The 26,141-nt window shown below is 39.0% G+C and overlaps 5 protein-coding genes across 7 annotated transcripts; 4 read left to right on the top strand and 1 right to left on the bottom strand.

Annotated features, from left to right (window-relative positions):
* The first annotated feature begins 79 nt into the window (after positions 1-79).
* Positions 80-6,838, top strand: LOC135674478 (uncharacterized). The gene is made up of 4 exons (XM_065184381.1): positions 80-302; positions 1,724-1,825; positions 3,288-3,448; positions 6,559-6,838. The coding sequence occupies exons 1-4, from the start codon at positions 218-220 to the stop codon at positions 6,661-6,663; spliced, it is 453 nt and encodes a 150-aa protein (XP_065040453.1). The 5' UTR covers positions 80-217; the 3' UTR covers positions 6,664-6,838.
* Positions 6,839-7,458: 620 nt separating this feature from the next.
* LOC135675143 (pollen-specific protein C13-like) lies at positions 7,459-8,216 on the top strand. Its single transcript, XM_065185415.1, has 2 exons — positions 7,459-7,692; positions 7,764-8,216. The coding sequence occupies exons 1-2, from the start codon at positions 7,539-7,541 to the stop codon at positions 8,090-8,092; spliced, it is 483 nt and encodes a 160-aa protein (XP_065041487.1). The 5' UTR covers positions 7,459-7,538; the 3' UTR covers positions 8,093-8,216.
* Positions 8,217-8,646: 430 nt separating this feature from the next.
* LOC135674479 (proline--tRNA ligase, chloroplastic/mitochondrial-like) lies at positions 8,647-17,160 on the top strand. The gene is made up of 11 exons (XM_065184382.1): positions 8,647-9,064; positions 9,166-9,222; positions 10,932-11,042; positions 11,222-11,308; positions 11,401-11,514; positions 11,605-11,811; positions 13,723-13,860; positions 15,149-15,310; positions 15,672-15,871; positions 16,587-16,670; positions 16,774-17,160. Exons 1-11 carry the CDS (start codon positions 8,690-8,692, stop codon positions 16,913-16,915), a joined length of 1,677 nt encoding a protein of 558 aa, XP_065040454.1. The 5' UTR covers positions 8,647-8,689; the 3' UTR covers positions 16,916-17,160.
* Positions 17,161-17,294: 134 nt separating this feature from the next.
* Positions 17,295-18,902, bottom strand: LOC103985876 (protein YABBY 7-like). 2 transcript variants are annotated; one of them, XM_018825704.2, is made up of 7 exons: positions 18,808-18,902; positions 18,603-18,737; positions 18,395-18,503; positions 18,271-18,319; positions 18,071-18,146; positions 17,835-17,930; positions 17,295-17,441 (listed from the first exon to the last, which is right to left on the bottom strand). In XM_018825704.2, the coding sequence occupies exons 1-7, from the start codon at positions 18,889-18,891 to the stop codon at positions 17,367-17,369; spliced, it is 624 nt and encodes a 207-aa protein (XP_018681249.2). In that variant the 5' UTR covers positions 18,892-18,902; the 3' UTR covers positions 17,295-17,366. The 2 variants fall into 2 exon arrangements, with proteins under 2 accessions (XP_018681249.2, XP_065040455.1); XM_065184383.1 differs by having other exon boundaries at positions 18,271-18,503.
* A 1,648-nt stretch (positions 18,903-20,550) lies between these two features.
* Positions 20,551-25,410, top strand: LOC135585085 (NAC domain-containing protein 74-like). 2 transcript variants are annotated; one of them, XM_065184385.1, is made up of 6 exons: positions 20,551-20,716; positions 21,581-21,763; positions 22,279-22,556; positions 23,414-23,641; positions 24,261-24,465; positions 24,532-25,410. In XM_065184385.1, the coding sequence occupies exons 2-6, from the start codon at positions 21,604-21,606 to the stop codon at positions 25,035-25,037; spliced, it is 1,377 nt and encodes a 458-aa protein (XP_065040457.1). In that variant the 5' UTR covers positions 20,551-20,716; positions 21,581-21,603; the 3' UTR covers positions 25,038-25,410. The 2 variants fall into 2 exon arrangements, with proteins under 2 accessions (XP_065040457.1, XP_009401362.2); XM_009403087.3 differs by having other exon boundaries at positions 20,552-20,716; positions 24,261-25,410.
* The last annotated feature ends 731 nt before the right edge of the window (positions 25,411-26,141 follow it).

Below are 26,141 nucleotides of genomic sequence, written 5' to 3' on the forward strand. Positions count from 1 at the left end.
CCCAGCCTTCATCACTGTGTAGATGACCACTCTGCCCTCGTCTTGCCGCTGCTTACCCTCATCTCTCCTCGTTGAGAACGTGGCCGAGGCAAGTCGGATAAAGACGCTGAGTTAGGTCTTCGTGGCCCGAATCCCTACTGACCACTGAGTGAGAGAGAGAGAACGAAGAGGCGGCGAAGCAGAGGGTACTCCTTCATACCAAGCCTAGAACCCAGCAATGGCGTCGCTGTTGGATCGTCGCGCGCTCCCCCTACTCTTCTTGTTGGTCGCCTGTGCCGTCGCCACTGATGTCCACTACTGCAGTAATCGCGTCCCGATCCATTGCTCTTCCCCTTCTCGCATCTCTCTTCTGATCGACTCTGTGGTCCTTGGCGGTCTTTGCTTTCGATCCCTTTGATTTGTGGCTGGGTGCGCCTTTTGCATAAAAAAAAATCCGTTCTTTTCGAGTGTTCCTGACTTGCTAGGGTTCTGGGCTTTTAGTTTTCCGTTATATTTGATTATTTAGGGTGTTTTCTCGGTGTTTGCTTGTGACGTCTTCTTCCTGTTCTCTTTTCTGAAAGATCCTGTGTTCCTTGCCCTTTTGTTTTGGCTTTCGACCCCTTCGATTTGTAGTGAGTTGGTTGCTCATTTTGGCTTCAAACTATCGTTCCCTTTCGAGTGTTCTGTCTTGTTTGTGGTTTAAGTTTTAACCTTATTTTTCGATTACAGCTGGTAAGGTGGAATTTATTCGTGAATATTTGTTCGTGACGTGTTCTTTGTCTCCTTTTTTTCTAACTGATTCTTTGTTCGTTACCGTTTAATCCCTTCGATTTGTAGCTGGATACGCTTTTCTGTATCAACAAAGTCAATCTTCGCGGGTGTCCGTCTTGTTAGGGTTACAAGTTCTTATTTTTCGATTACATTTGATGAGTTGTGTGTTTGTTTGTGAATGTTTGCTTGTGACGCTGCTCGTAAGCTGTTTGTGTTTACAGCAAGGATGCTTGAGTGTGTTGGTGATGTTCACTACTTGGACGATGTACAGCCTATATGGCGCTTTTGAGGAAACGAAAAAACAGTAACGGTTACAATTTTGCGTGTATTGCAAGATTTTTTTTTCGTAGGAAAGATAAGAGGAAATCTAGGGGACTAAGCCTTCATAATCTCTGTGTGAGTTTATGAAAGGCTAATTGAATCTGGCTTATCTCCAGATTTTGATAATGTTTATGCTCCATGGACTATATCGCCAAAAATGGTGATTTGGTGCTTGAATCATGATTGCTGCTGTTTTTGCTTACATGACTGTTGCAGTAGCCACTGTGGCTCAAGTATTTGTAATTAGCTCCTGCGTATCTTATTATGCGGTTGTCCATTGGAGTATGAAGTGATGCTTAAGGCTTTGTCTGTTTATATTATGGAAGTGTCTTTGTTGTCATTATCTGAACATTCAAGCTAATTTGAAAATGCATTGTTTTGTATCGGTAAATGAATAATTTTCAGTATGATTGCTACCAGCTTCACTGGGTTACTAAGTTTGATCATTGCTTCTTTTTTATTTGTTCTTTTCTTGTATAAAAAGTTATGTTGATGTTGGCTTTGATGTTGAAGATGGCAAAATGCTATAATTTAGACCATCATAATTCATCGAGGATGATTATTGTTTATATTTCTGTTTAAATATTTGGCTGACTTATTATTTCAAGTGGGTTTTATTGATCTGTTCCTGCCGGCTGTGTGACCTTTACAGAAAAGGGTGCTGATTATCCTGTCAAGGTTAGTGGAGTTAACATGTCTCCAAATCCCATTGCACGAGGCAAGCCAGCGACATTCAATATTTCAGCAACTACCGGTACAAGAACACAGTTGCAACTTCCTTTGTCTTTTTATTTTTCCAGCGTATCTGTAGCATTCATATCTTTTTGTGAATGATTATAAGGTTGGTTACAAGTAACTGTTCTCGATGCATAACAACTAAGCCCATCCCTTTTTATTATGAATGATGACCAGATGCCAAGTGCAAGGATGCAAATCCATAAGAGGCTGGTAGGGTGAGAATGATTTAACAACTGTGCCTTTATCAGCATATTATTTGAGTTAAATGCCCAAAAAAAAAGGAAAATAGTATATTAGGTAGCTTTTGGAAGGAGTATGTGGACTAGGATGTGTAAGGTTAGAAATGTCCTTCAAGAGCTGCTAAAGGGGCTCTAAGTTATTTAGAAGTGAAGGCTCTTCCTCATGATTCTAGAACCTTTCTTAAGTGCACAAAAGTATTAAGAACATGACAGGAGTCGAGATGACTTGGGAAGACATGATTCAATATATAACCAGGTTAACCTGATTAGGGACAATTCTTTAGATTCTTTCCTATGCTCTAACTGGATCATATGAAATTATTTCTTTGATTGTTGTTCAAATATTGGAAACCCATATGGAAAAAAGAGGACAGAGCAGAGCATAAGGATATTTCCTCTTCACGGTCCAGGGCGAGACAAATTTTTGAAGCTTTACTGCCACCTGTAGAAGCTTTTCTCAAGGCTAAACTGTGAGGCCTATGTTGCAGTAGAGCAACTCATTGATGTGCCTAGGTTGATTCTTAGAACTTGTGGATCATGAACAGTAAACAAGTTGAACTGAAGGAATAAGTTGGTTGAATGTAATACATTTGTTATAAGAGTGTGTGTGCAAAACCTTGCAAAAATTTTATCAATGGAATATTAGTAGTTAAGTATATAATGTTGCATCATTAATAGTATGCAATAACAAGACATAATATTGGGGTTCGGCTACATATATTTTTTCCCATCATTAAGCTTAAATGTAGGACAACATACCTGGTTGAATTAAAAGCAACAAAATTGCTTATTATTATTATTATTGTTAGTATTCTGCGATCTCCTTCATTTTGTGGTACCACTAGATGTTTGTCACTAAATTGTTATTCCTTAGATTCAACATCAATACAGATGACTTTTTATACACTTGTATTGGGTTTAAGGAATAGAGAGATGCTCCTTTTGTACTTATATTCCAGGTGGTAGGACATAATCTGGTACATTAAGATATTATTATCATGCTAGTAACTGAATTATATTATTTATCTATATTTTAAACTTGAGATCTTCAAATCAATTCACTTAATGCAGTTCTTATTGAAAATTTTCTTATTGGTCTACTTAAAGGGACAATTCCAGATCCTACTTATCCTGCAGCAGAACCAGAGAAGAGACAGTAGAAATAGTCTGATTGAACTGCTTCATTTTTTAATACATAAAAGCAAAAGTTGATTACCAAATTACAATTTTCTGTTGCAGGAGATCAGATATCAAAAGGGAAGTTGGTAATTGATGTCGATTACTTTTTCCTCCATGTTCACCATGGTGTTTATGATCTTTGTGAGGAGACATCATGCCCAGTCTATGTTGGTGATTTTGTGTTATCCCATCAGCAGACTTTACCGTCATTTACCCCTCCGGTGAGAGAGGCTGCTTGTTTTTGCACTACAATTTAGATTTTTTAGAAGTTATTATATGTTTGCTAATACAAATGTGTTCTAGTTTTCTTGATTAGCTGGTTCTTTGCTTTACTCTAGTTGCAGTTTTTCTCATTGAAAATAAATTTATTTGAATTTGATTAAAAGTTTGCTATTTTGGTCTCGACACACTTAGCATGCTTCTGGTTTTCTTCATTATCATCCTGACCTTTTGCTATCAAGTACTTTAGGGACAAGTTGATGATTGAGTATTGATGAAATAATTTATCAAACATTTCTATTGTTCTGGAATATGGCTTGACAAGACTAGTGATTTAAATAGGCGCTCGGGTGCTCGCCTAAGCGCTCGGGCTAGGCGAGGCGAGGCGAGGCCCGAGTGCCTCGTGTGTGGATTAGGTAGTGCGCTTCAATGAGGCGCCCAAGGCGCTCGTCTGAACCCAGGCACTAGGTGCTTCGGGTGAGTGCCCGATTTAATTAAGCGAACCGAATTGGTTCAAGTCTGGTTCGGTTTGTAGTTTCTTACCTAAAAAGCCACACTTCATGCCCGTGCGACCCCGAGGAACCCTAGCACTGCTTCTGCCTCTGCTGTCGACGCTTTTTGCTATAGACGCAACGGACCGAGCCTTCCTCTGTTATCGACGGACGAGTTCAACGACCCTCGTAGCTTCCTTCCGCTATCGCTTCCTTCCACCGTCGAGGGAGAGGACCGTAGGTTCCTTTGCCACCGACGGACGCCCTTTGGAGCTTCTGTCGTTGCTATCCGCAATTTTCATTGCTGTCACTGCTGCTGACCGCAGCTTCCCTCACTACTGTTGCTGCTGTCCACAGCTTCCGTTGCTACTGCTATCTCCCTTTGTTAGTGGTAACATTTTTTTTCCCCTCTCTAACTTGAAGTAATATACTGTTAACAGTATATATTTAATTTAATATCATATTTTTATTTAAATAATTATTTTTTAAAATTATATTATATATTTTTTATATTTTAATATTTTAGAGAATATTTTTTTCTCCTATAACTTAAGTAATATACTGTTAAGTGTTAACAGTATATTTTAAATTTAATATTATATTTTTATTTAAATAATTGTATTATATATATTATATATTTTAAATATTTCAAAGTGTCGCACTTTTCTCAGGCCAGTGTCTACGCGAGCACCTAGCACCTTGGGCGTTTTGGGACCTTGGTGTCTTTTGGTGCCTAACGCTTTTTAAATCACTGGATAGGGTTATTAGCATTTTCTACTAGGATGCTCATGGCAATGCTGTGTAGCGATGATTTGATCAGAGTGATCAGGTGGCTGGAAGGTGTGAGAGAGAAGGTTTGAGGTAAATACTAGGGAGTTGAGAAGTTGGAAGAGATTGTTTGAGCCAGAGGCTGAAATAAATAAAGGCAATTATAATAGAAGATGTTGTACTGAGGTATTTAGTTTAAGTCAATCCCAGTGCATAAGAGAGCTTGCAACTACTCAGACAAACAGTTTTGAGTAGTTCCAAATTGTTTCGTTTTAAAAGCAACTACTTTTAATTTTTCTTTATTTGGCTTTTTTTATACAGAAAATTTTGTAGGCAATGAGACATGGTGCTCGGATTAAGACAATCTTCAAGGCATGGAATCAAATCTTGGTTATACCGCTCAATACGGGTTGGTATTTCTAGTCTAATGGTCGAACATGGACTGAACAATTTGGTCAATCCGGCTCAAAACCAAGCTTATCATTTAGAAAGCTCACTGTATCGGATTTATTGGACGTTAAGCCAAGTGATATCAAATTGTAGTAGACAGTAAGCCTAAGTACTGGTACCAGGGTCCCTTCTTTTGGTTTTTAAATTCTGACAACCATACATGAATCTTTTCTCCTTTGCCATGCCATGGTCTTCACCAAGTTTCTTTCCTACTTTCCCTATGCTAGCAACAGGAAGACCACCTTTGTACTCATCTATTAAAATACTCGTATATTCCCCCCACCCCCTCCTACTTGTAGTGGTCCAGTTATTGACTAGCACAGATATATGGTATGGCGGTGCAAACAATGTCATAACAATTTGTCCAAGAACCAATATTAGTAGCAAACTGAGATTTTAATTCATGCTTGAAGAATTATTTCTACCATCTACTAGTAGACCTGAGTCCTGACATCAACCTACCTAAGATATTGCTAGTTTCCCTTTCAGGTATAGATAGATGCCAGAGAATAATGTAGTAAGAAAGCTAGGGGTGGTTTGTAGGTAAAGAGATATATTATGTTGATTGCTCATGCACCTTGAGGGGACTAACTCACCAATTGTGGCTAAGCTTTCTCATATTAAAAGATGCATTTTTGTTTCTTCTTTCTAATGCAAGTCAAATGCATGTCATGAAGCAGTTTTTGTTGTTTACATGCATAGCATTACATGAAACGTGATTTTGTTAAGTAGAAAACCTGATGTTCACATATTATTTTTCAGTTTGTTTTAGTGTAGATGAGAGCGAGGATAACATCTATTGATGACTAGATTCTTCACTTATTGAGCTGGTCATGAACCTTAATTCTTTGACATTTTATTGGCTAGAGATTACTCAAAAACCAATAGAAGTTTGTATGTCAAGATTGATGAGAAAAGACTTGAGATGTAGCTTCCTGTGTTTATAATTTATCTTGAGGATATTCCTGTTTTGTGGATAATTTGAAATTAGCTTGAACTAATAAATTTAAATTTGTCTCTTGAGCTGATAAAGCTATTTCTGTCTTGCCATTCTTGCTGAAGAAATATGGTCTTATGCATTGGTTGAAAATTGAATCAATATTTTGTCTCAACTTGTTTAAATGTTTTCTTTCATCTTATATGAGGTATTATTATATTCTGTAGATATTGTAAAACCATGTAGAAGGTGAGTCTTTGTATCATGGCAAGGTTGCAACTTGAGTGGCCAACTACTGAATCACATGTAGATGGCCTCCACTTTGGGGAGAGCCCTTCTTTGTGAATGCCGTGTAGTATTTGCTAGCTGTATACATTTCGGTGTTTCCTGCATTGGAATCTGTGATGGAAGTGAAACTGTTTCTGCAAGGAATTTCTTAGAAACTGAGGTTTATCTCTCTTTGCAGGGATCGTACACACTTACAATGCGGATGACTGGAGAAGATGGGCAGCAACTGACTTGCATCACCTTCGGTTTCAGCATTGGATTCGTACCTGTTGCCGACAACTAGAAAAAGTCATGTATTATCGCCTGTAATAATATGAACTTACTTATCACAAGCCATCTGTGCTTTGTGAGATCATATCGTAAAACCTCTGCGTGTTATCGCCACGTTACAAAGATGAGCATCATATATGCTGTATGTTTTCTGTAGACTAATATATGGAATGGGTTGGTCAGTTTAATTTCTTGGCAAGAAGGAAAGTTATTAGTCCAAAGCAGATTACAGCATCATGATTCTTCTGTGTGCTTCTTTCTGTCAGTACTTTGAGATGATTTGGACATGAATTAGCCATGCAATTGTGGTCTCTGTCTCCATTTTCCTGAAGCAGCACTTCGTGATCCTCCACTGCAATCATTCTCAATATACTTGTGATAAGTTCGTTACTCTCTCAGCTTATTTGTCTCTCAAATGAACACTTTGTTCCTGCCATAATGGTCAACCTGTGGTCAATATAGATAACATCTATATTGACCACAGGTATGTATAATCTCATCAAATCTCATTATGATCGTAGTAAATATACCTTTCTTTTTGGTCAATTAAAAAGATTTTTTTGTGAGTGAAAAGAAAAGAAGTGAGAATTGGCAAAAATGAATCCTAAAATCTTAAGAAACCAACAGATAATCCGAATGACTTGGTCCTCTTAATAATTCGGAATGAAGCAGTTTCCCTCACCGCAAAACAAGGTCCACCCAACACCTCTTCGCCCTCAACACGGTGAACTCACACCTGCAATCTCCGCCACATGCATCTCGCTCCAAGAATAGCTCACTCTCCAAGCTATTAAAGCCAAGCCGGTCCTCCCACAACTCACTCGCCCTTCTCGCTCCCTCTCCTGCTCTCCACATCTCCCACACATACTAAGAGGGGAAAGATATCCAATGGCGAAGGTCCAGCTCCTCCCCGCCCTCGTTGCCCTCTGCCTCGCCCTCGCCGGCGTCGCGCTTGCCGCTCCCAAGTTCGTCATCGAAGGCCGCGTCTACTGCGACACCTGTCGTGCCGGCTTCCAGACCGCCGTCAGCCAGTACATTGCAGGTGATCCCATCTCATCTACCTCATCTGCATGCGTTCATGCAGGAGTACTGACAGGTGAGATCGGCTTGCAGGTGCCAAGGTCAAGCTGCAATGCAGAAACTACGAGACCGACGCGGTGGAGCACCTGGTTGAGGCCGTGACGGACAGCACCGGCACGTACCACATCGAGGTGGAGGACAGCCACGAGGAGGAGATCTGCGAGGTGTCGCTGCTGCAGAGTCCGCAGCCAGGCTGCACGGAGGTGGCGCAAAGCAGGAACCGTGCTCGCGTCCTGGTCACCGGCAGGAGCGGCTTGGCCTCCGACATCCGTTATGCCAACTCCCTTGGCTTCCTCAAGGATGAGCCGCTGCAACAGTGTGGGCTGCTGCTGCAGCAGTATGCTTTGGGCGTCGATGACTAAGACGAGAAGGCGAGGCGCCTAACATTAAGTATATGTATCACCTAGCTTTCCATGAAGCCATGGATGGATGACCTTGGTTTCGGATCCATGGAACTTAGATGTGCTAACAAAGCTTGGTGAAGTATTCTTACTGTTCTTTCATTCTGTGTTCTTGTGCTGTAGACAGTTTGATTGCTCAAAGATCAACAAGAAAACAAGCTGATGCAGTTTGCACCAAATCTGTCTCGAGTATATTACCAAAATCCATTCATCTTAATACTAATTGATCCATTAATTTGATGAATCACCTCAATGGGTGATGTCCAATCTATTAACTCAGTGAATTCTTTTCCTAATTTTGGAATCTATTTAGGATATTATGGATGACATAAACGTCTTGTAATTATACTAAATTTTCATGGGAAAAAAATCATAAATATGAATTAATATTTATATTATAGTATAAATATAATATAATATAACATTGTAGGTAAATATTTTCTGGCGGATTCGAATGAGGTGAAGCGGGTTATCGGATCCGTGGAAATCACAATAAACCCCTCTCTATCAATTGCGACCCCCATTCCGTGCCTCATCCTTCTTCTTCCTCTTCCTCGCATGGGGGCCCTCCGCCTCCCATCTCTCGCTCTCCTCCTCTCGCCATGCAAATCCCTACGCCTCGTCTCCCGTCCCCTCCCTCTCCCTCTCCGCCTCCGACTCCCCACTCTCAAGGCCGCCGCCTCCGTCTCCGGCGGCGCAGGCAGCAGAGGCCTATCGTCCCAGAGCCTCGCCAAGGAGGAGCCCTCGCTGCCCCCACCCTCGGCCGACCGGAAGCCCTCCTCGAGCTACGAGGGGTCGGTCACCCCTCGATCGGTGGACTTTAACGCGTGGTACCTCGATGTCATCGCCAGCGCTGAGCTCGCCGACTACGGCCCCGTCCGTGGCACCATGGTCATCCGCCCCTACGGTTACGCCATATGGGAGGCCATCCAGGTGTGCTGCTTCGCCATTCCGATCTTGAAAATAATTGTCGTCGTTCTGTATGTGTCATTGGCCTGTGCGTATGCGTTTATGTTTGTTCCTTTTCTTCACAGGAGTATCTGAACGTGAAGTTCAAAGAGACCGGCCACAGCAATATGTACTTTCCTCAGGTGTGATGTTGTTTCTGTCTATGATATGGAATGTCTACCTTCATTGAGGATTCTAGCTTATGCACGCAAGCCGTTTCTCTTTGTTAGGCATTAACTTTTGATTATGGAGATTATGGTTTGAACTTCTCTTGAAACTAATCTTGGTCTATTAAGAAATAAAAGCTGTGAAATTGATTTAAGCAGAAACAAGAAGTTTAAGTAAATATTCATTAACTGATGATGAGAATGAAGATGAAGTGATACAACTGGACGGGTCATATTGGAACTTTTTGAGCAATTACTTGTCTATCTTCCTTGCAATGTGGAGAAGCCACTCTGTTGGCAATGATAAAGAAGGTAAAAGCTTCAGAATTGCATCATGAGTAATATGCTATTGCTAACATAAATGATTGGATCATGGATTCACTTAAGCTGCTTGTGAACCTATGGATCATCATCAATTTGTGACATTTCCTATGCTTATTGTTTCGCCCACAATTACTCAAGAGTGAGTTATCTGAAAGTATTTTCTTGTTTTTTTTTTCTTTCTAAATGGATTGGATGGTTGCCAAGAAATAATTCCTTGTAATCTTTGATAGTTCTAGAACACATTTATCTTGGAGATAATTGCACATGCTAATTAGGTTAAAAATACAAATTTGCACCTAGGTACCTTGGAAAGGTCTAGTTACTGGGTTGATCGAATAAAGATGCAGAGGTTAAGATTTGGCTAAAATAAATGTGGACATAAACAAATCTTGCTTCCAGCTTGAATTAGATAGTCTGTCAACATGAAATTTAACTTGGCTATCTGAAGTAACATGCCAACAATGTGCTTAACAAGGGATTAATGTCCTGGTTCCTTCAGGTGGGGCCAATGGGAACATAATTATGTACAATGGAGCACTCAGTAGAGTTGCATGCTTATGTCCAGAAATAATGCAACGCTTCCTCTTCAAAAGGCTTAGCATTAGGAATTTCCTTGGATTTAATTGCATTTTGGGTGTTTATTCATCACTCGCTGTATCCAACAGCTAGCTTTTATGTCCAGTTTGTAGTAACTACAGACTGTAAAGGAAGGTGATGGAAGTACAAGTGCTATACACTCTTTGGAAATAAATGCTGTGCCTACTAGGACTGAAGGATAAAAAAAAGCCTAGGGAATTTTTTCCAACTTTATTGTTGTGAGTAGTTTTTGAATTTAGCAACCAGAATTTTACCTTCTTTTGCATAACGTAGTTTGTGCTAGAATGCCTTCCCTTTCCTGAATCAAGTGGTCATAATACTTTGTTAGTCCTTGAAAAGTGATTAATTGAATAGCGGAAACTATCATCTTATGCTACTTTTTGAGAGGGAAAACACATCTTATTAGGTGTTCCCTATGAGAACTGAGAAGTTGGCCAAGTGTATGAATAAACAGACAGTTTCTGCTATCAGGATTTTTTGTTGGCATTTTAAAAGTTACCACAGCCCTCAGTGTTTCTTCTAGAACAAAACACTGTCTATCACTTCTTGGCAGATGATTATATCATGTTGGGTAGATTACTTATCTATAGTTATATCTAGACTAGAGTTGGTATAGAATCTCATGTTGGGTGTTAGAGGAACTTTTTTGTAAATTAATTTTTTACTGTTTGCAGTTTATATTGATCAGAAAATGTTCTTTCTCTCTAGTCTGATATATTGAGGCTTCTGCATTTGCTTTTGTTTAAAGACTTCCATTGCTGCAGTTTATTCCCTACTCATTCATAGAGAAAGAAGCCAGCCATGTTGAAGGTTTCAGTCCAGAGCTTGCGCTTGTCACCATTGGAGGAGGAAAGGAACTTGAGGAAAAGCTCGTGGTACTCATTCTATTCGATAAATCAACACATTTTCTGCTTCCTTATTGTTTTCATATTTTCTTGTATTTTGGATTTCAATACTAGTGTTCTTCATCATAGTATTTGCTATGAAAGTAATCATGAGAATTAAATCTAAACTGAATTTTACATCTTTAATTCTGCTTTTGAGGGTTTGGCAGGTTAGACCAACAAGTGAGACCATTGTAAACCATATGTTTACTCAATGGATTCATAGCTACCGTGATCTTCCTCTCATGATTAACCAGGTTAGGACCCTTACCTGGTCATTGTCCCATTGTTCTACTTTGAAGACAGATTTTGACAATATTCTTCCTAAAACCAACTGCTATTCTTTCAGTGGGCTAATGTCACACGATGGGAGATGAGGACCAAGCCATTTGTGAGGACCCTTGAATTCCTGTGGCAGGAGGGTCATACAGCTCATGCAACTCTGGAAGAAGCAGAAAAGGAGGTAAGCTTGATTATATCCGGATTGCTGAATGAATTTTACTTAATCTATATTTTTGATTTTTTCCTCTTCTTTTGCATTGCTGTGCTGCAGGCATTACAGATGATTGATGTCTATAAGAAATTTGCTTATGAGCAAGCTGCAATACCTGTTATTGTAGGTAGGAAATCAAGGGCTGAGACATTTGCTGGTGCTATACGAACCTATACAATTGAAGCTATGATGGGTGATAGAAAAGCTTTACAAGCTGGAACTAGCCATAACCTTGGCCAAAATTTTTCTCGTGCATTTGGAACACAGGTTATTACTTGAAAAATTCACTCATATAAACTTTCTTCATCTCTGTTCATTGTATTAAGACTTTGCTTGATTCCAAAATCTGCTTTCTTGTGATATATTGTTTGTGAATTGAGATAAAGATGGGAAATTCGAATGCATTTTCCTAGTGATCAGTGACTTATATCGAGCATAAAGAATGATCATGCTTAAGGAAATGAAGAAAGCAAATTTAATATATTAAATAGTTTGATCTTAAAAAAATCACCATAGTTGAAGTGAACAAGTTCAAAGTCATAAAATATAAAATGGAATTGAAACTTATGTATAGGGGAGCAAGCAGACAATATGTTTGGAAAATCATGCTACAAGAAGCCCCTAGTATTTACTTTTTTAAGGTCAAAGTGGCTGAAAAATATTGGTATATTGGCTAATTTAGACTTTCCTTCCCAGCCCCCTTGTCTGCAAAGCATAGGATTTGACTGGACTTTCTTCTGAAAGTTTGGTTCTACCTCATGTTTGTTCTTGAAACTTTTTGATAATTATCTACCTTTATGTCTTCTGACACCTAAATAGATACAATCCTGGAGGGTTCTAGTATATGCCTGTGGTTTGAGATTTGTCTTAGGCTCTTAGCAAACCTTTTGCTTTTAGATACCTTTCTTGTTAAGTCTACTTGGGGTCATTCTATCACACATCCAGAGTTAAGCTCTTGTATGAAAACAGGGTTGCAAAATAATGGTGTCTAATACTAATTCCAAGTTGTATCATTAAAAATGTCCAGAGTATCAAGTCATGAAAGCATCTCAGGTGTGGGAATTTGCAGATTGCAGCTTAACTTTTGTTGCCATCTATGTGAAGGGTGCTACTGTTGCAAGACTCAAGATGGATGCCCATATCACCTCTCCTCAAAATATACTGTGCTGCTTTCTGAAGCATCATATCAAAATTTTAGTTGTTATTTTCGTTGTTAAGATAGTGCCTTTAAGAGTATAATAGGGAGTATTTAGTCAGAAAAAGAAATTGCATTACAATCCAATAATTTGAAGGAGCCTTGCTTTTGTCACTGCTATTTTATGACTAAAAAACAAGGACATGGTGGAAAGTATAGCTGTTCATGATGTCCTGTTTATCTGTCGTGTACAGCATGAGCCATCCTATTTTCGCTGTATCAGCAGTGTTGCAGATGTTCACTTGTTTTATTGCCCACGTGCATGTATGCCTACATCAAGTGAGATGTTATCTATGTTGACAGTGGTTCTAATATAAGTATGACATCTATATAATTCACATTTGGGTAACTGTCACGGTTAGCATATCATGGTATGCTGCACCATTCTATGCAATGCTATTCATCTTATCTTAGACTATCTTTTCTTTCTTTAGAAATAGCACATATGAGCAACCAATTTAGCATCAGTTCTGTGAGTTCATGCTTTCTTAATTTTAATGTTAACCATATCAAGTTTGAAGGGGATATTCCATATAAAGAGGAGCTAAAATAGAAATTTTTTGATCTTTTAAACGTCATGTTACTTGCAGATATATCTATTGATTGGTTTGGACTATTACCAAGAGCTTGTCTGACATCCTAATACTTTAGTGTTTCTTATATATACGGAAACAGAGTTGGGTCACAATGAGCTTTCTGCAGCTTGAAAATGAAGCAGCCGTATCTGATTGCATAGATTGATACTTCAAACAACATTTTGTGTGTCTGAACTTCCGAGCTTGGTTGATTGAGAGAACATCTTCTAACATCTTTTTAGAAACTTCTATAAGAAGAATTTGATTGAGATGTATCATTACTGAGACTATGGGGTCTTCTTTTTTTGTGCTTCCTTGTTCCTACTCTATTATATAACTATTTTGGCTTGTACACAAGTCATATTATTTTAGTGGATCTTTACATCCTCTAGAATGTATGCCTAACAGTTCACTGATGAAAATGGACAAAGACAACATGTTTGGCAAACTTCATGGGCTGTCAGTACCCGGTTTGTTGGTGGTATCATCATGACTCATGGAGATGATGCCGGTCTAATGCTTCCTCCCAGAATTGCACCAATACAAGTAGGTTTTTCTCTTCTCTCTCTCTTTACAGTTTAGTCACTGATACATATATGTCAATTATGCATTCTGATCCTTGTGCATGTCAGATTATCAGGATGGCAAGTAAAATTAATTGAAACTGAACAGAATTGTGTAATTGTATGAAACATGGGACTTACATGGGCGTAAATATCAGCTTTCTATTGGAACTTGATGGTAACTATATCTTGGATACTATGATGTTGTATTCACTGATTTCTGCTCGGGTCATATCATCTTTCAATGTCAGAAGTTGGAATTTCTTCTACTCAGCTTTCTTTTCTGCACTGTGGATGCTTGAGCCTTCATAGCTTCAAAGAGTTTATTCTTTTTTGAAACGTTTCTTTTGTCATTGAATTTGGCTAATGAACTTTAAATGAGCTTCATTGTTCTGTTTGCCCTCCTTTTCCAGTTTAGTGCTTTGCACTCGACGTCCAAATATCTATTTGCTTTTCTTTTATGCTTGTTTCGTGCTTTTTGATCTCTTACATTATTTGTAACTTATGTGTAATAAATTCTTAGCTTCTGCCCTTCTTTCAAAGCCTCCATATTCAAGTCCACATCTCCTCTTAGAGCTAGGATCGAAGTACCTATTTGAGTAGGTTTGGTAATGTGAACTATCTATACCTTCCTGGACCCTAGTTAAGTGTTGACTATTTGAGTAGGTTTAGCGCATATGGACCAAGTGTTGACTAGGCCATCATTGCTTTCATATTGTGGATAATCTATAGGTTTGGACAATTAGCTAGTCAACCAGTTGTAAAACTCTAGACCAGAGATCTAGTCGGCTGGGTGGTTGACCAACTAACCAAACTAGTTTGGCTGACTGTAACTCTGGTTTTGTCAATTAAATGACAAACAACAAGAAGAAAAATAATCAGAAGAAACCATAATGTCCCAACAATGGGTTTAGCTACATGGGTGTTTCCCACCAGTAAGCTGTATTAAGGCAATAACCCTAATTAGATCAAGAGCAACACCGGTTAAGTTACTGTCAGAACTACTGGGTTAATATATCTGATCAACCATCATGAGGTATGTCAAATACATGGCAGTTGAATCTATCCATGAGGGCAAACATGAGGAGGCTTTTTATCTTGTAATGATTTGATCAATTGTAAGCAGCCTTCCTCCTAGGTTAAAATTGATCCTAGTAGGTACAACCTTCTGTTAAATTTCATGCTATAAAACATGACCACTGAATATATTGCTTTGGCCTCATTGCTCAGTTTTGTGCAATAATACCATTCTTTTTATCATTTATTATCAGGTGATTGTAGTGCCGATCTGGAAGACGGCCGATGAGAAAAATGGAGTCATGAATGCCGTGTCATCTCTCAAGGAAGTACTGCATAAAGCAGAAATCAGAGTTAAAATAGATGACACTGAACAAAGGACTCCAGGATGGAAGTTCAACTTCTGGGAGATGAAGGTATGGATAACAACAGTGAGTGGAATAGTTTACATGGTTTTATCCATCAGTAACATATTAAAAATTTAAACGTATGCAAGCTCATCTTTTGCCGTTTGAATTTGAAATGACCTAGACCTTGACCTTGGGTAGCATTTCTATAAGTCGCATGCCCCTTTGATGCAGTTTTTTTCTTTTTTCAGTTTGAAATGTATGAAGCCTGATCTTTTGTAATATTGAACTTTTTGCAGTCTGTTTCAATAAATTGTCTGTGGTGAAAGGGGTTTGACAGAACTTGTTGGGGAATGAATCATTAACTGAAGAACTTAGCCATGTCAGTTTCAGTTTATCTTGTTTCTTATGATATCTCTATCCTTGGCAGGGTGTCCCCTTAAGAATAGAAGTTGGACCTCGTGATGTTGCTAACAAAAGCGTGGTGGTATCTCGGAGAGATATACCTGGGAAGCCAGGTAAAGATTTTGGGATATCTATGGAACCTTCAGTTTTGGTAACCCATATAAAGAGCAGGTTGGAGGAGATCCAGACATCTCTTCTACAAAGGGCTACATCATTTCGTGATAGGTAAATTCTGACCCTCTGATGTGCTGTAATATTTTAGGTGAGAATTGCAACTATGCGATTTTCTTTTTGTCAATCAAAGGAAACATGATTTATTTTTAGATGATTTATGAATTTTTGGCGAGTTCAGGCCTTTTGCTCGTGTCTTTCCTTTGACATATTCCTGTCTCCACATCTATTTTTCTTTGTATGCATCCACTCGATTAAATTTGAGATCGGAGCTTAGCCAGTCGACATGTTTGATCCTATTCTTCCTAACTGATCATCCCTAACCAGCATATGATTTATATTAATTTTTTTCTCTTTTTTGTGAGAAAAGAACTGTGTATGGTCCTCAAGTTAACTTGTCCTTTTTAAGGTATCCCGGAACCAACATTTAGCCCGAGCTCTATGCCTGTCTAGAGTCAAATGGATGAGATCACAAAAGCTTACTCCTTGTTTCTTTTCTACTTCATGTAAATAGTCTGAGATTTCTGATACATTGTAAGTGAAGATGCAATGATATATTGTCCTTCGTGATAACTAATCAGCGAGCTTGGAAATCACAAAAAGTTATGATATTTTTCACAAATCTTATAGTTTAACTGATTGCCTATGACTCAGACACTGTTAATAATTTGTTATTAAAAAATCTTGACTATATTGCCATTTTCTACAAAGTCTGTTTCGCTATGCATGTCTTAACTTTTTTGCTGAAAGTGGAAGGGTGCTTTTACAGTAACATTGTGGATGTGAACTCATACAATGAGTTGAAGGAAGCAATTGCTCAAGGTAAATGGGCAAGGGGTCCCTGGTCAGCTAGGTGAGAAGCTGAAGTTTTTTAGCCTATCCTGCTCTAGATTAAGTAATAAAAATTGTAATATGATGATGAGAGCCTATGTACTAACTATAACACTAAATTTCAGTGATACGGAGGAGGTAAAAGTGAAAGAAGAGACAGGTGCAACACTAAGATGCTTTCCATTTGAGCAGCCTCAAGGGCAGAAGAAGTGCTTCATGACTGGTAATCCAGCTGATGAAGTTGCTATTTTTGCAAAATCTTATTAAATTCTTGGTGCCAATCTTAAGATTTGTGATTCAAGTTACCAATATAGCATTTTCCTTACTCTCATGTAGTCACTTCACAATATTTTTTTGCTATGGGGGAGTGTACTATTCATGTATCATGTTAGCATCTACACCATGAAGCTTCTAACATAAATATTTCTGCCTATTAACACTTTGATCAACTTTGTTTTTGTATTCATCAGTTTGCTTTGGTGGCTATGAGAATGAATGTTTTTGATCTTCTAGTTGACGTTGAACTATTTTTACCCTTATCTCATGCTTGAATATTTTTCAGTAATATAGTGATTTAATCATCGATCATCATCGTGCTTGGAAAAAAAAAGCAAACGGAATCAACATAAGTTCAGATTAAAAGGAAAGGTAACTGAACATTTCGACATGCTAACATGAAATAGTAGGTGACCAAACTAGCCGGCGGTGTGTTCCCAGCTCAGGTCTCTTCTCCGGAGCAGGCTGCCTGCTTCGGCGTCTTTCTTTGATGGAGGTTGTTTCTTCTGCCATGCATCTGCAACAATGAACGATCAACCGAAGAGGTATGATTGGTTCTTATTAGTTAGCTTACAAGTGTGAAATATTTATGGTAGCTGAAGAATTCCTCAGAGTTATTGAAATTGAAGTTAAATTATATTTAACATTTGATTTGGTTCCTAAAATATTACAAACTATTTTGAGAATTCGATATGGTTTTCATTTTTCTTGAACCTAGTTAGATCCCAAATCATAGTTTATACCCTATATGAACTCCTGATTCTTTGTTTGAGTGATGAACTTTGGAGTGGGATTTATGCTTCACTTGGATCTTTTCCCTCATGGGTGTCTTCCTCATGAGACATTTAAATGAGTTGATAACCTCATTATCCTGCTAAAACAAAAGGTATTAGCACATAATTATTTTTACCTCCTCATCCACATGCCCATCACATATCTTCTTCCCTTCCCTGGAACTGCAACTCTTCCCATCTTCATTGTGCTGGATTCGAGGGAAGTGAGCCCACTGGATGCTCAAATAACAAATAATTAGTCGGTTTCCTAAATTTTAATCACTTATCAAACCTAAAAAAAAAGAAAAAAGAACAAAATATTTAATCTGATAACCACATAACCCTACTTTCCATTCTCAAAATAAGAACTCACATTTTTAGCAGCAGCACTAAATGCCTCCTTGTGGGTGATATTGGGTTCTCTAGCCTTAATCCTCACTATCTCTTCTCTGCAGTATACCCCAAAGTTGTCGGGTATAAAATGTCATTAGAAATTGCAAGACTGGGCATCTCAGTAGGTCTGATGGAAGTCATATACATGATGATGATGATGATGATGACGACTTCCATTACCTGATGAAGTGGTTATAAGCAGAAGGAGCCCGCTGCCTTTTCTCCGGAGCTGCCAAGAAAAAGAGAACAAAAGTACTGAATTGAGTGTGAGGTGATGTGAGAAGGATTGGATGTTCTTGTTTACGTTTGTTGATGATGGGAGCTCTTGTCGGACTCCTTGTCTCGTTCTCTGCCTCTCCAACACCTCCACCTCCACTGCTGCAAGCTTTGGGTCCCAAATCTTCTTGTTTCCCCTTAGAACACACACACATATGTATATATATAAACACGTAGAGAGAGAGAGAGAGAAGGTTAACTGCAGTGCGTTGTACGTATAGTATAGCACCGTGTACCTCTTCATCTCCAAGGGAGGCAAGGAGTTCAACGGGAACAACAGAAGTTCTCACCAAGCTAACAGATAGCAGACCAGTGCAATGGCCGCATCGAACTGTTACCACCTTCAACAGGCTGCTGCATGGAACACTCACCTAAACATACACACACATGTAGTAGGATCAACCACCGAGTGATCACCGGAGCAAGCTGAAAGAGATGTACCAGCAAGATCGTGGCGCAGAAACTGCACTGAACGTAGCCCAGTTGCTCGGGGAGCTCAAGCAATGGGTTGCTTGAAGACATCATAAGATGGAGAGAGAGGTAGAAAGGGAAACTTGAACTGGATATATAGGGAGGGAGGGAGCTTTGCGGTGTAAAATGCTTTCTGGCTCATTAGTTCAGGCGATTGAGTGGAATTCCATGGAATCATACTGATGTTGAAGCTAATGTTGATCCCAACATTTATTTGTGTGGGGAACTGGCAGTTTTTGACTGGGAACACACACACAGACTTCGCTGTTGGACCTCATGTGTTGTTGTTTTCCCCTCCATTACTCTCCTTCCTTTCCATGTAGCCTGCGGAGTGGATGCCATGCATGGCATGCAGAGGGGGAAATCGGAAGGCAAAACTTCCATGCATGCTCCTGCAGTTCCTTCCTTGTTAGGTCACTGCTGACTACTTCCACCTCGCTGCTCTTCCTGCCGGATTCCCCAAACCAGTGCCGTCGAGCATCCATGTGAGCATGCACGAGGGTGACTTGGGTTGGCCCCCCGACGGCAAACTGGATGTGCTCCTTGAAAGGGAAGGAGGAATCTTTGCTTCATCTCTCTCTCTCTCTCTCTCTCTCTCTCTCTCTCTCTGGCGATGCAGCTGAGAAGTGCATGGGTGGAGTAATTTGTTCTGCCGTATGTAGGCATGGATCAGACGAGCTTCAACTAATGATTCCTCTTCTTTTGGGAGGGAGGGGTTTCTGAGGCGACCTGACCTTAACTAGGGTTCTTGAATGCAGCACCTACTTGGCTTCCACAAAAGAACCTTCCTTCCCCAGTGACTTCACCATCTCCTGGTAGCTCTTCTCCTCGGCAAAGAGAGTCACACTGCTCTGAGTTACTCCCTGACTGCAACTGTTGCCATCACCATGTGCAAACCTGATCCCGGTAGCCAACTTCATATATTAATTGAAGGTTATTTCAAGTCCATTTCAGCAGTGTCATAGAAGCTGACAGTCCTTAGCTTACTGAGTCTGATGCGGGTGTGTATTTGAATTGCCTCACTGTGTGGCTTTTGTTTCCACCCAAACTCCATTTTTCGGGGTCCTTACCAAAAGAAGATTCTAGAACCCTCAAAATATATACTATGATAATATTTGGATATTTAGATATTAAATAGACCCAAAAAAACCCATTTTAGAGACTCCCTGAAATAGTCCAAAAAAACATATATTCATCTAAAATTATTTTAATTTTTTTAAATAAAAAATATTTTTATTATGATAAGTAATGTAAGACTCCAAATCATTTTAGTCTAAAAAAATAAATATTCTTAATTTTTTTATTTATTATCAAATCATTTAAATTCTGAAGGGTATTTAAGTCCTATCATTATAAGGTATTTATTACCCTCTTTTACAGTATTATAAAATAATTTTTACAATATTATGTATTTATTTTCAGTATAAAATTAAATATTTTAAGAAGCTTCGTGGATGTTTCTTTGAAAGCAGTCGTTGATCGAGTCGTGTCCTGATACCAAAGACCGAGTCAGACCCAAAGGGGGCGGTAAGCTCACCGGTATCAACTCGCAGGGGGGCGGGGAATTAGTATATTAACTTAAGTGTAAAGTTAAATATTTTATGATGGAAACACGTCCGTCCATCCAACCGATCTTCCGTCGCACGCATCTCGACGCAGCTCACGCGGCCACACGGTTCGAACACGTAAACGCACCTCCACACCACGACGACTTCGAGTCCGTTGACGGCGACGACGACTTGCGAAAGGAAGCAGCGGCAGCAACTGCAGGAACTAATCCATAGCGAAGGAGAAGAAGGCCTCGAAATCCCCGACAGCCTCTCCTCCTCCCTCGCTCGTCCTCCTACTCCTCGTCCTCGATCGGACCCGTCGGAAAGAGGTCAGTGATTGTTTCTTATCTCTCTCTCTCTTTCGCTCTATGCTTTGTTTGGGCTCTTGGATTGGGTGCGTTGTTCCTCGATTTGTTTCTCGTATAGCAGCATCCGATCGGATCGCTCACGACTGACTCCTCGTTCAAAACTTCAATTTGGAATCCTAATTAGTCAATTGCACGCCTGGACGCTACCGCGAAGGAAGGAACACGAACGAGATGGGATCCCAATTCATCTGGAATATGTGGAGAAACCTTGCTTGTTCTGTCTACCTCAGCGAGTGACTCTGACACACTGTGTTTGGAGTGTGAAATATTCCTGCTTTATTTGAGGCGATGACAGAGCGATGGAATCCGTGCATGAGCTATTTATGCAAATGAAAATTAGGTCACCAGTTATTCTTACAATAGAAAGGAAATAAAAAAAGAATTCAGAATTCTCAGCACGACTAATTCTTATTTTGTATGCCTTTGAATTTTAGATGCTTTAACAGTTTTTTTGGAAGAAGTTCAATTAGGAAATCCAATCACCAGCCCCTGCTGCAGTTGCTTTGGATTTGTTTGTCTACTTGTCCTGTTGTATTTTGGGCTTATGCGTGTATGCAGCAGCTCTTCTGTACTCCCAATCTTTTGACATACTGCATCATCTCCATCTTAAACCATGAACATAGGCTTACAAGTCTGAATTTTGACTTCTATACGTGTGTCAGCTCCTAACAATCTCCTATCCATATGTGCAAAAACAAGTGTTCCCATTGGGCATATATAATTTTTTATGTCGTTTAATTTTGTTGTTTCAATTCTACGATGTGCATCTTTTGTTATCATAATTATTGACTATTGTGTTACTGAAATTTGTTTGTTCTTATGTAGTTGTGGTCTTGTGAAGCCGTTGGATGGACAAATTAAGTGCTTCTCTGCCCCCAGGGTTTGGCTTCCATCCGACAGATGTTGAACTTATCTCTCACTATTTGAAGAGGAAAATACTAGGACACAAATTTGATGAACTTATACCAGAATTGGACATATATAAGCATGAACCATGGGACCTACCTGGTAATTTAGCTGTATAGTCTATTATTTTGTGTTCTTCTCATAGATAAATGTTTTCTTAGTAGAACTGATAACCATATGATTTTTCGTGAATAACGAAATTTAGATCTGCGAGATCTTGTGAACTGAAACTTTCTTAAGTGGACCATCGTGTAGTTGAACTTTGTTTTACTATTAAAATCCTTGTTCCCTATTAGGACCTAATCTTGATTATGAACCTTCATTAGGACTGCAAATCCATGTTCAAACTTAAAACAACATTAGTAGCTTGTTTAAACTGATACTAGATTATGAGAAATTATTTATATCTGATAGGGTTTTTGCATTTCTGATGATTCCTAGCTAGTACCTGCTATAATATTCTTCTCCATTATAATCTTTTGCAGCTTAATTTCTATCTAGTACATTTTTGTAACCCAGAAATTGTCCTGCTTATCTGTAGACACTAAATTGTATGGGAATTTTTTGTGTGAAATATATCTCAATTTCCTTGCTTCTCTTCTTTATTTCACTTGCAGCAAAATGTCGTCTGCCCACCAGAGATAGCAAATGGCACTTTTTCAATTTACGTGACAGAAAGTACCCTAATGGTTCTCGCTCAAACAGGGCCACAGAAGAAGGTTATTGGAAATCCACTGGGAGAGATCGGAATGTGAAGTTCCAAAATCGAGTTATAGGAACCAAGAAAACTTTAGTATTTCATGAAGGTCGGCCTCCTCGTGGAAAACATACTGATTGGATTATGCATGAATATTATATAGATGAAAAAGAATGTAAAGCTGCCCCTGGTTTGAAGGTAAGACTTTTGCTTTGAGTGATATTTCACAATTTGAACTTTCACATCTGCTATCAGAAATAAAGTTTGCCTGCATGAATAAGGATGGTATAATAGTACACATGTCATGAAGAATGTTAAAATCTGCATAGAGGGAAGAAAAATGAAATGTCAGTCAAAGAAATGCTAAACCTTTTAATTCGGACTCCAGTATCTTATCAGAGAGAACTTCTCATCATTCCATATTTTGCTTCTGTATGATGCAAAAGGCTCACACTATCATTAGTAGGTGCATGGCCAAATTCACCTTGTCTTTTGAAAGCCAACCATCGTGCTCTTTTGTTTTTCCCTATTTCGGGAATGTCAGAAGGATCTGTTTCCTGCTGCAATGACCGAGTCTTCCTGAGGGCCAATTATCATACTTCTTTTTCTCATTTTTGGGAGGTGAACACCTCTTTCCTCCCTATGTGCAAAGCACCTGGTGGGTTCAAAAATACCTTTTCTGGTTAGTTGAACTGTTCCAAGGAAAATAATTGCATAAAAAAAAGGGATAGAAAATACTTTTAAGATAAAATTTTCCATGTGTATGTCCTTTTGATTTATTTATATTCTGTTTAATCCCTCATGAATTTCCAATCCAATTTTCTTCCATTCTATTAGATAAGAATTACAGCCACTTAAAGCACCGTAAAACCCATGATGGCATGATGTTTGGTTGTTCAAGCATTCTATTAGATAAGAATTCCATGTGTAAAGCAGTTTGGTTGTTCAAGCATTGATGGCATACATTATCTTCCCCACTGTAGGTCATTGAATCTGAATTTTCAATCATCAAAATATATCTTTTTGGATTCACTATTCTCTGTTTCTTGCTACAGGATGCTTTTGTTCTTTGTCGTGTTACCAAGAGGAATGGTTGGCAAGTAGAAATTGAGAAGATTGAACCGATGGGATGCAAGGAATCTAGTCACTCAGGTGAGATAGATGACATTGATGCATGGGTTGCTGAGCTCTTTGATCCCGACTTCGGCGCTCCCTTTAATGACTTCAACACTCCCTCTACTGACTTTGGCACTTCCTCTAATATGCTAGAGCATGAAGCAGAGGTATAACCCAATCTCCTGTAACATAGTCTAGAACTTTCAACTGGGCACTGACCTAGCGATTGATTCTTCTCTTCATCTTGAAGAGGCTCCAGATTGAATACTTCTGGAGATGCTGCTAAGAATTTCGCATCAATAGTTCTTTTGATGTGGGATTTCAGGCACGGCAGTGGCTCAGAATAGTGAAGAACTCATCACTTAGCATAAATTTAAACAACATCAACTAATAAGCTGAAAATGAAAAACAACTAACTAAAATAAGATGGAGGTTATTCATTTCAAGTGTTAAGTGGATCAGAAATTTGTATCAATTAAGTTTTGTGTCAGCTATAAAATAACTATATAGCTGATTGTTAACAGTTATCTGACTGTTGATTCAAATTTTTCTTTGCCCTGTGTATGACCCTTAAGTCTACTGTGAAATATATACTATGAAATGAACCAAGTAATGATTTACCTGCAGCTCTTTAATACAATCGTTGAAGGGATTTTATTTCATTTGGTAAAGGAATTTCTGACTAAGTAATAACAACATTCTATTATGTGAATGTAAATTGTAAAGTACACAACTCTATATATTGTGGTCATGAGTTTAATACATCTATTCCATTCCTTTTTTTAGATTTCACAGACAGATCTCAGGTCTCTTCTGCCAAAGCAGGAGCCAGTGGATCATTATCTTGACCAAAGTGCTGAAGGTGATCTTGACTACCTATTAGAAGGTGACATCTATAATATCTTACAATCTGATAGCGTACTTTGGGAGTCCAATGGAACCATAGATACTGCATTCACTACTGAAAGCAGTTCTCCTGATGGAAATGCTGGTAAAGAGAACTTTACATCATTTGGTCACAATGATACCGGAATTCAGATTCGGCCACGCCGTGCAGGACCTGCAGCTGAGCTTACCTCAAAAAGGATCAGACTTCAGGTTAGCAAGATGGAATCGAGGGGTTCTGCATCAGTCAACCACACTGTCAAGATTGACAAAGAAGATCGTCATCTTGATCTGAAAAAAAGTCACAACACTGATTTCAGTGCATTTGACCAAGAATCTGCAGTTGGAAAGCTGTCAGTTTGTTTTCATCAGGCTGATGCAAAATCAAATCCAAGCTCTGGTTCCAATCTTCCATGTTCAGTTGCATCTAGGTCCCTACTGGGGGCAAGACCAGCAACTGATGTTACTCTTCAGAAGTCTACCGGTGCACTTGATGATGCCAGCTGCATTCGAGGAATTCTCAGGAGCCTGGGAATGGCTGTACGTGCACTTCCATCAGCTGGGTGGAACTGCTTCATCCTCAGTGCTTGCATCATTGGAATTGCTGCCCTTTTAATATGTCTTCTGCTGCGTGATGCTCGAGGTTTCCTTGCTAGCTTCTCATCTCTTTGGTTGTAAGACATGAAACAAAGCTCATTGTTCTGTTTGGATTTCTACTTATGGAGGAGGTTTACAGAGGCAGTTCAGTGTTTTACTTGGATTACTACTTATGTAGGTTTACAGAAGCAGTTCTTTTTCAAATTTGACTTGTTTGAAGAGAAGCTCTGATTTTGCTCCTCGCCATCGAGTTACGCATATTCATGTACAGAAGTAGGTCATTTATATTTACTCCTAGGTGATAACGATGGAGGATGTCTTTTGTGACTGATGCTTTGTCAATAGTAAATGTGGACCTGACCTTTGTAAATTCATCCTTCTTGAAAATAGTTTCATCTGTTTTGTTTGTTGAACAAATATTTATGGATATCATATTTATGTCGTAGCATCTCAAGACTGTTCAACTCCCATTCACAGCAAGCAATTGGGTTTTGGCATGGACCAGCAGGATTTATATCACAAGTCTGAGGTCTGAATGCTTATTGTTGCATATATGTCATTTATGTAACATATCAAATGTTATACATAGTGAAAGCAGTATTACATATTTGAGATCATGCAAGCAACATTTGATATTTCTGTGACGAAAAAGAGCCTTGTTTTCACAGAAGTTTTTTCTAGCCTCCCATGACACAAAGTGAAACATATTTCTGTAACTTTTTTCACTCAAGATCATGTTGCTGTATATATGTCCTTTGGAGTCATTTTCACTTGTAGATGGCACTAAAACAAGGTAAGGTAAGAGCACCAACATGATATGCACTAGCAATTCAAATTTACTGTCAATAATCTGTCAATGTTAGGTGTAGTGCCATCAAGGTTTTTCTTTTGTGAAAAAGAAAACTATCCTATTAGTTCCTCATAGATCCAAAATGGCAAGCAACACAGATGGAATGTGATCCAATTATTCCTAGAAACCTTAGCACCTTGTCGTGTTCTCTAAAACAGTGAATGTAGACAAAACAAAAAAAATAAATGTATAAGCCGTTGAATATCGGCTATAATATGTACAATCATCCAAGGAGGAGCCTTGCCATCCATTAAAATCTCATTATCTCAGAATCCATCTGAAGTTGGATTCGCTTAAATCCATCTCCATGAGTATCAAGGTTACTTTGTTGCTGA

Source organism: Musa acuminata, chromosome BXJ1-5 (assembly GCF_036884655.1).
Source record: "Musa acuminata AAA Group cultivar baxijiao chromosome BXJ1-5, Cavendish_Baxijiao_AAA, whole genome shotgun sequence".
NCBI classification, from domain to species: domain Eukaryota; kingdom Viridiplantae; phylum Streptophyta; class Magnoliopsida; order Zingiberales; family Musaceae; genus Musa; species Musa acuminata.

What these genes read in the sequence shown, in the direction of transcription:
- LOC135674478 (XM_065184381.1), top strand. Translation starts at nt 218, where the DNA reads ATGGCGTCGCTGTTGGATCGTCGCGCGCTCCCCCTACTCTTCTTGTTG. An exon ending in CAATATTTCAGCAACTACCG is followed by an intron (nt 1,826 to 3,287) that starts GTACAAGAACAC and finishes TTTCTGTTGCAG; the next exon opens with GAGATCAGATATCAAAAGGG. An exon ending in TACCGTCATTTACCCCTCCG is followed by an intron (nt 3,449 to 6,558) that starts GTGAGAGAGGCT and finishes CTCTCTTTGCAG; the next exon opens with GGATCGTACACACTTACAAT.
- LOC135675143 (XM_065185415.1), top strand. Translation starts at nt 7,539, where the DNA reads ATGGCGAAGGTCCAGCTCCTCCCCGCCCTCGTTGCCCTCTGCCTCGCC. An exon ending in CGTCAGCCAGTACATTGCAG is followed by an intron (nt 7,693 to 7,763) that starts GTGATCCCATCT and finishes ATCGGCTTGCAG; the next exon opens with GTGCCAAGGTCAAGCTGCAA.
- LOC135674479 (XM_065184382.1), top strand. Translation starts at nt 8,690, where the DNA reads ATGGGGGCCCTCCGCCTCCCATCTCTCGCTCTCCTCCTCTCGCCATGC. An exon ending in GCAATATGTACTTTCCTCAG is followed by an intron (nt 9,223 to 10,931) that starts GTGTGATGTTGT and finishes CCATTGCTGCAG; the next exon opens with TTTATTCCCTACTCATTCAT. An exon ending in AACTTGAGGAAAAGCTCGTG is followed by an intron (nt 11,043 to 11,221) that starts GTACTCATTCTA and finishes AGGGTTTGGCAG; the next exon opens with GTTAGACCAACAAGTGAGAC.
- LOC103985876 (XM_065184383.1), bottom strand. Translation starts at nt 18,891, where the DNA reads ATGATGTCTTCAAGCAACCCATTGCTTGAGCTCCCCGAGCAACTGGGC. An exon ending in TCTGCGCCACGATCTTGCTG is followed by an intron (nt 18,738 to 18,807) that starts GTACATCTCTTT and finishes GTGTATGTTTAG; the next exon opens with GTGAGTGTTCCATGCAGCAG. An exon ending in TTAGTGCTGCTGCTAAAAAT is followed by an intron (nt 17,931 to 18,070) that starts GTGAGTTCTTAT and finishes TTGAGCATCCAG; the next exon opens with TGGGCTCACTTCCCTCGAAT.
- LOC135585085 (XM_009403087.3), top strand. Translation starts at nt 21,604, where the DNA reads ATGGACAAATTAAGTGCTTCTCTGCCCCCAGGGTTTGGCTTCCATCCG. An exon ending in TGAACCATGGGACCTACCTG is followed by an intron (nt 21,764 to 22,278) that starts GTAATTTAGCTG and finishes TTTCACTTGCAG; the next exon opens with CAAAATGTCGTCTGCCCACC. An exon ending in TGCTAGAGCATGAAGCAGAG is followed by an intron (nt 23,642 to 24,260) that starts GTATAACCCAAT and finishes TCCTTTTTTTAG; the next exon opens with ATTTCACAGACAGATCTCAG.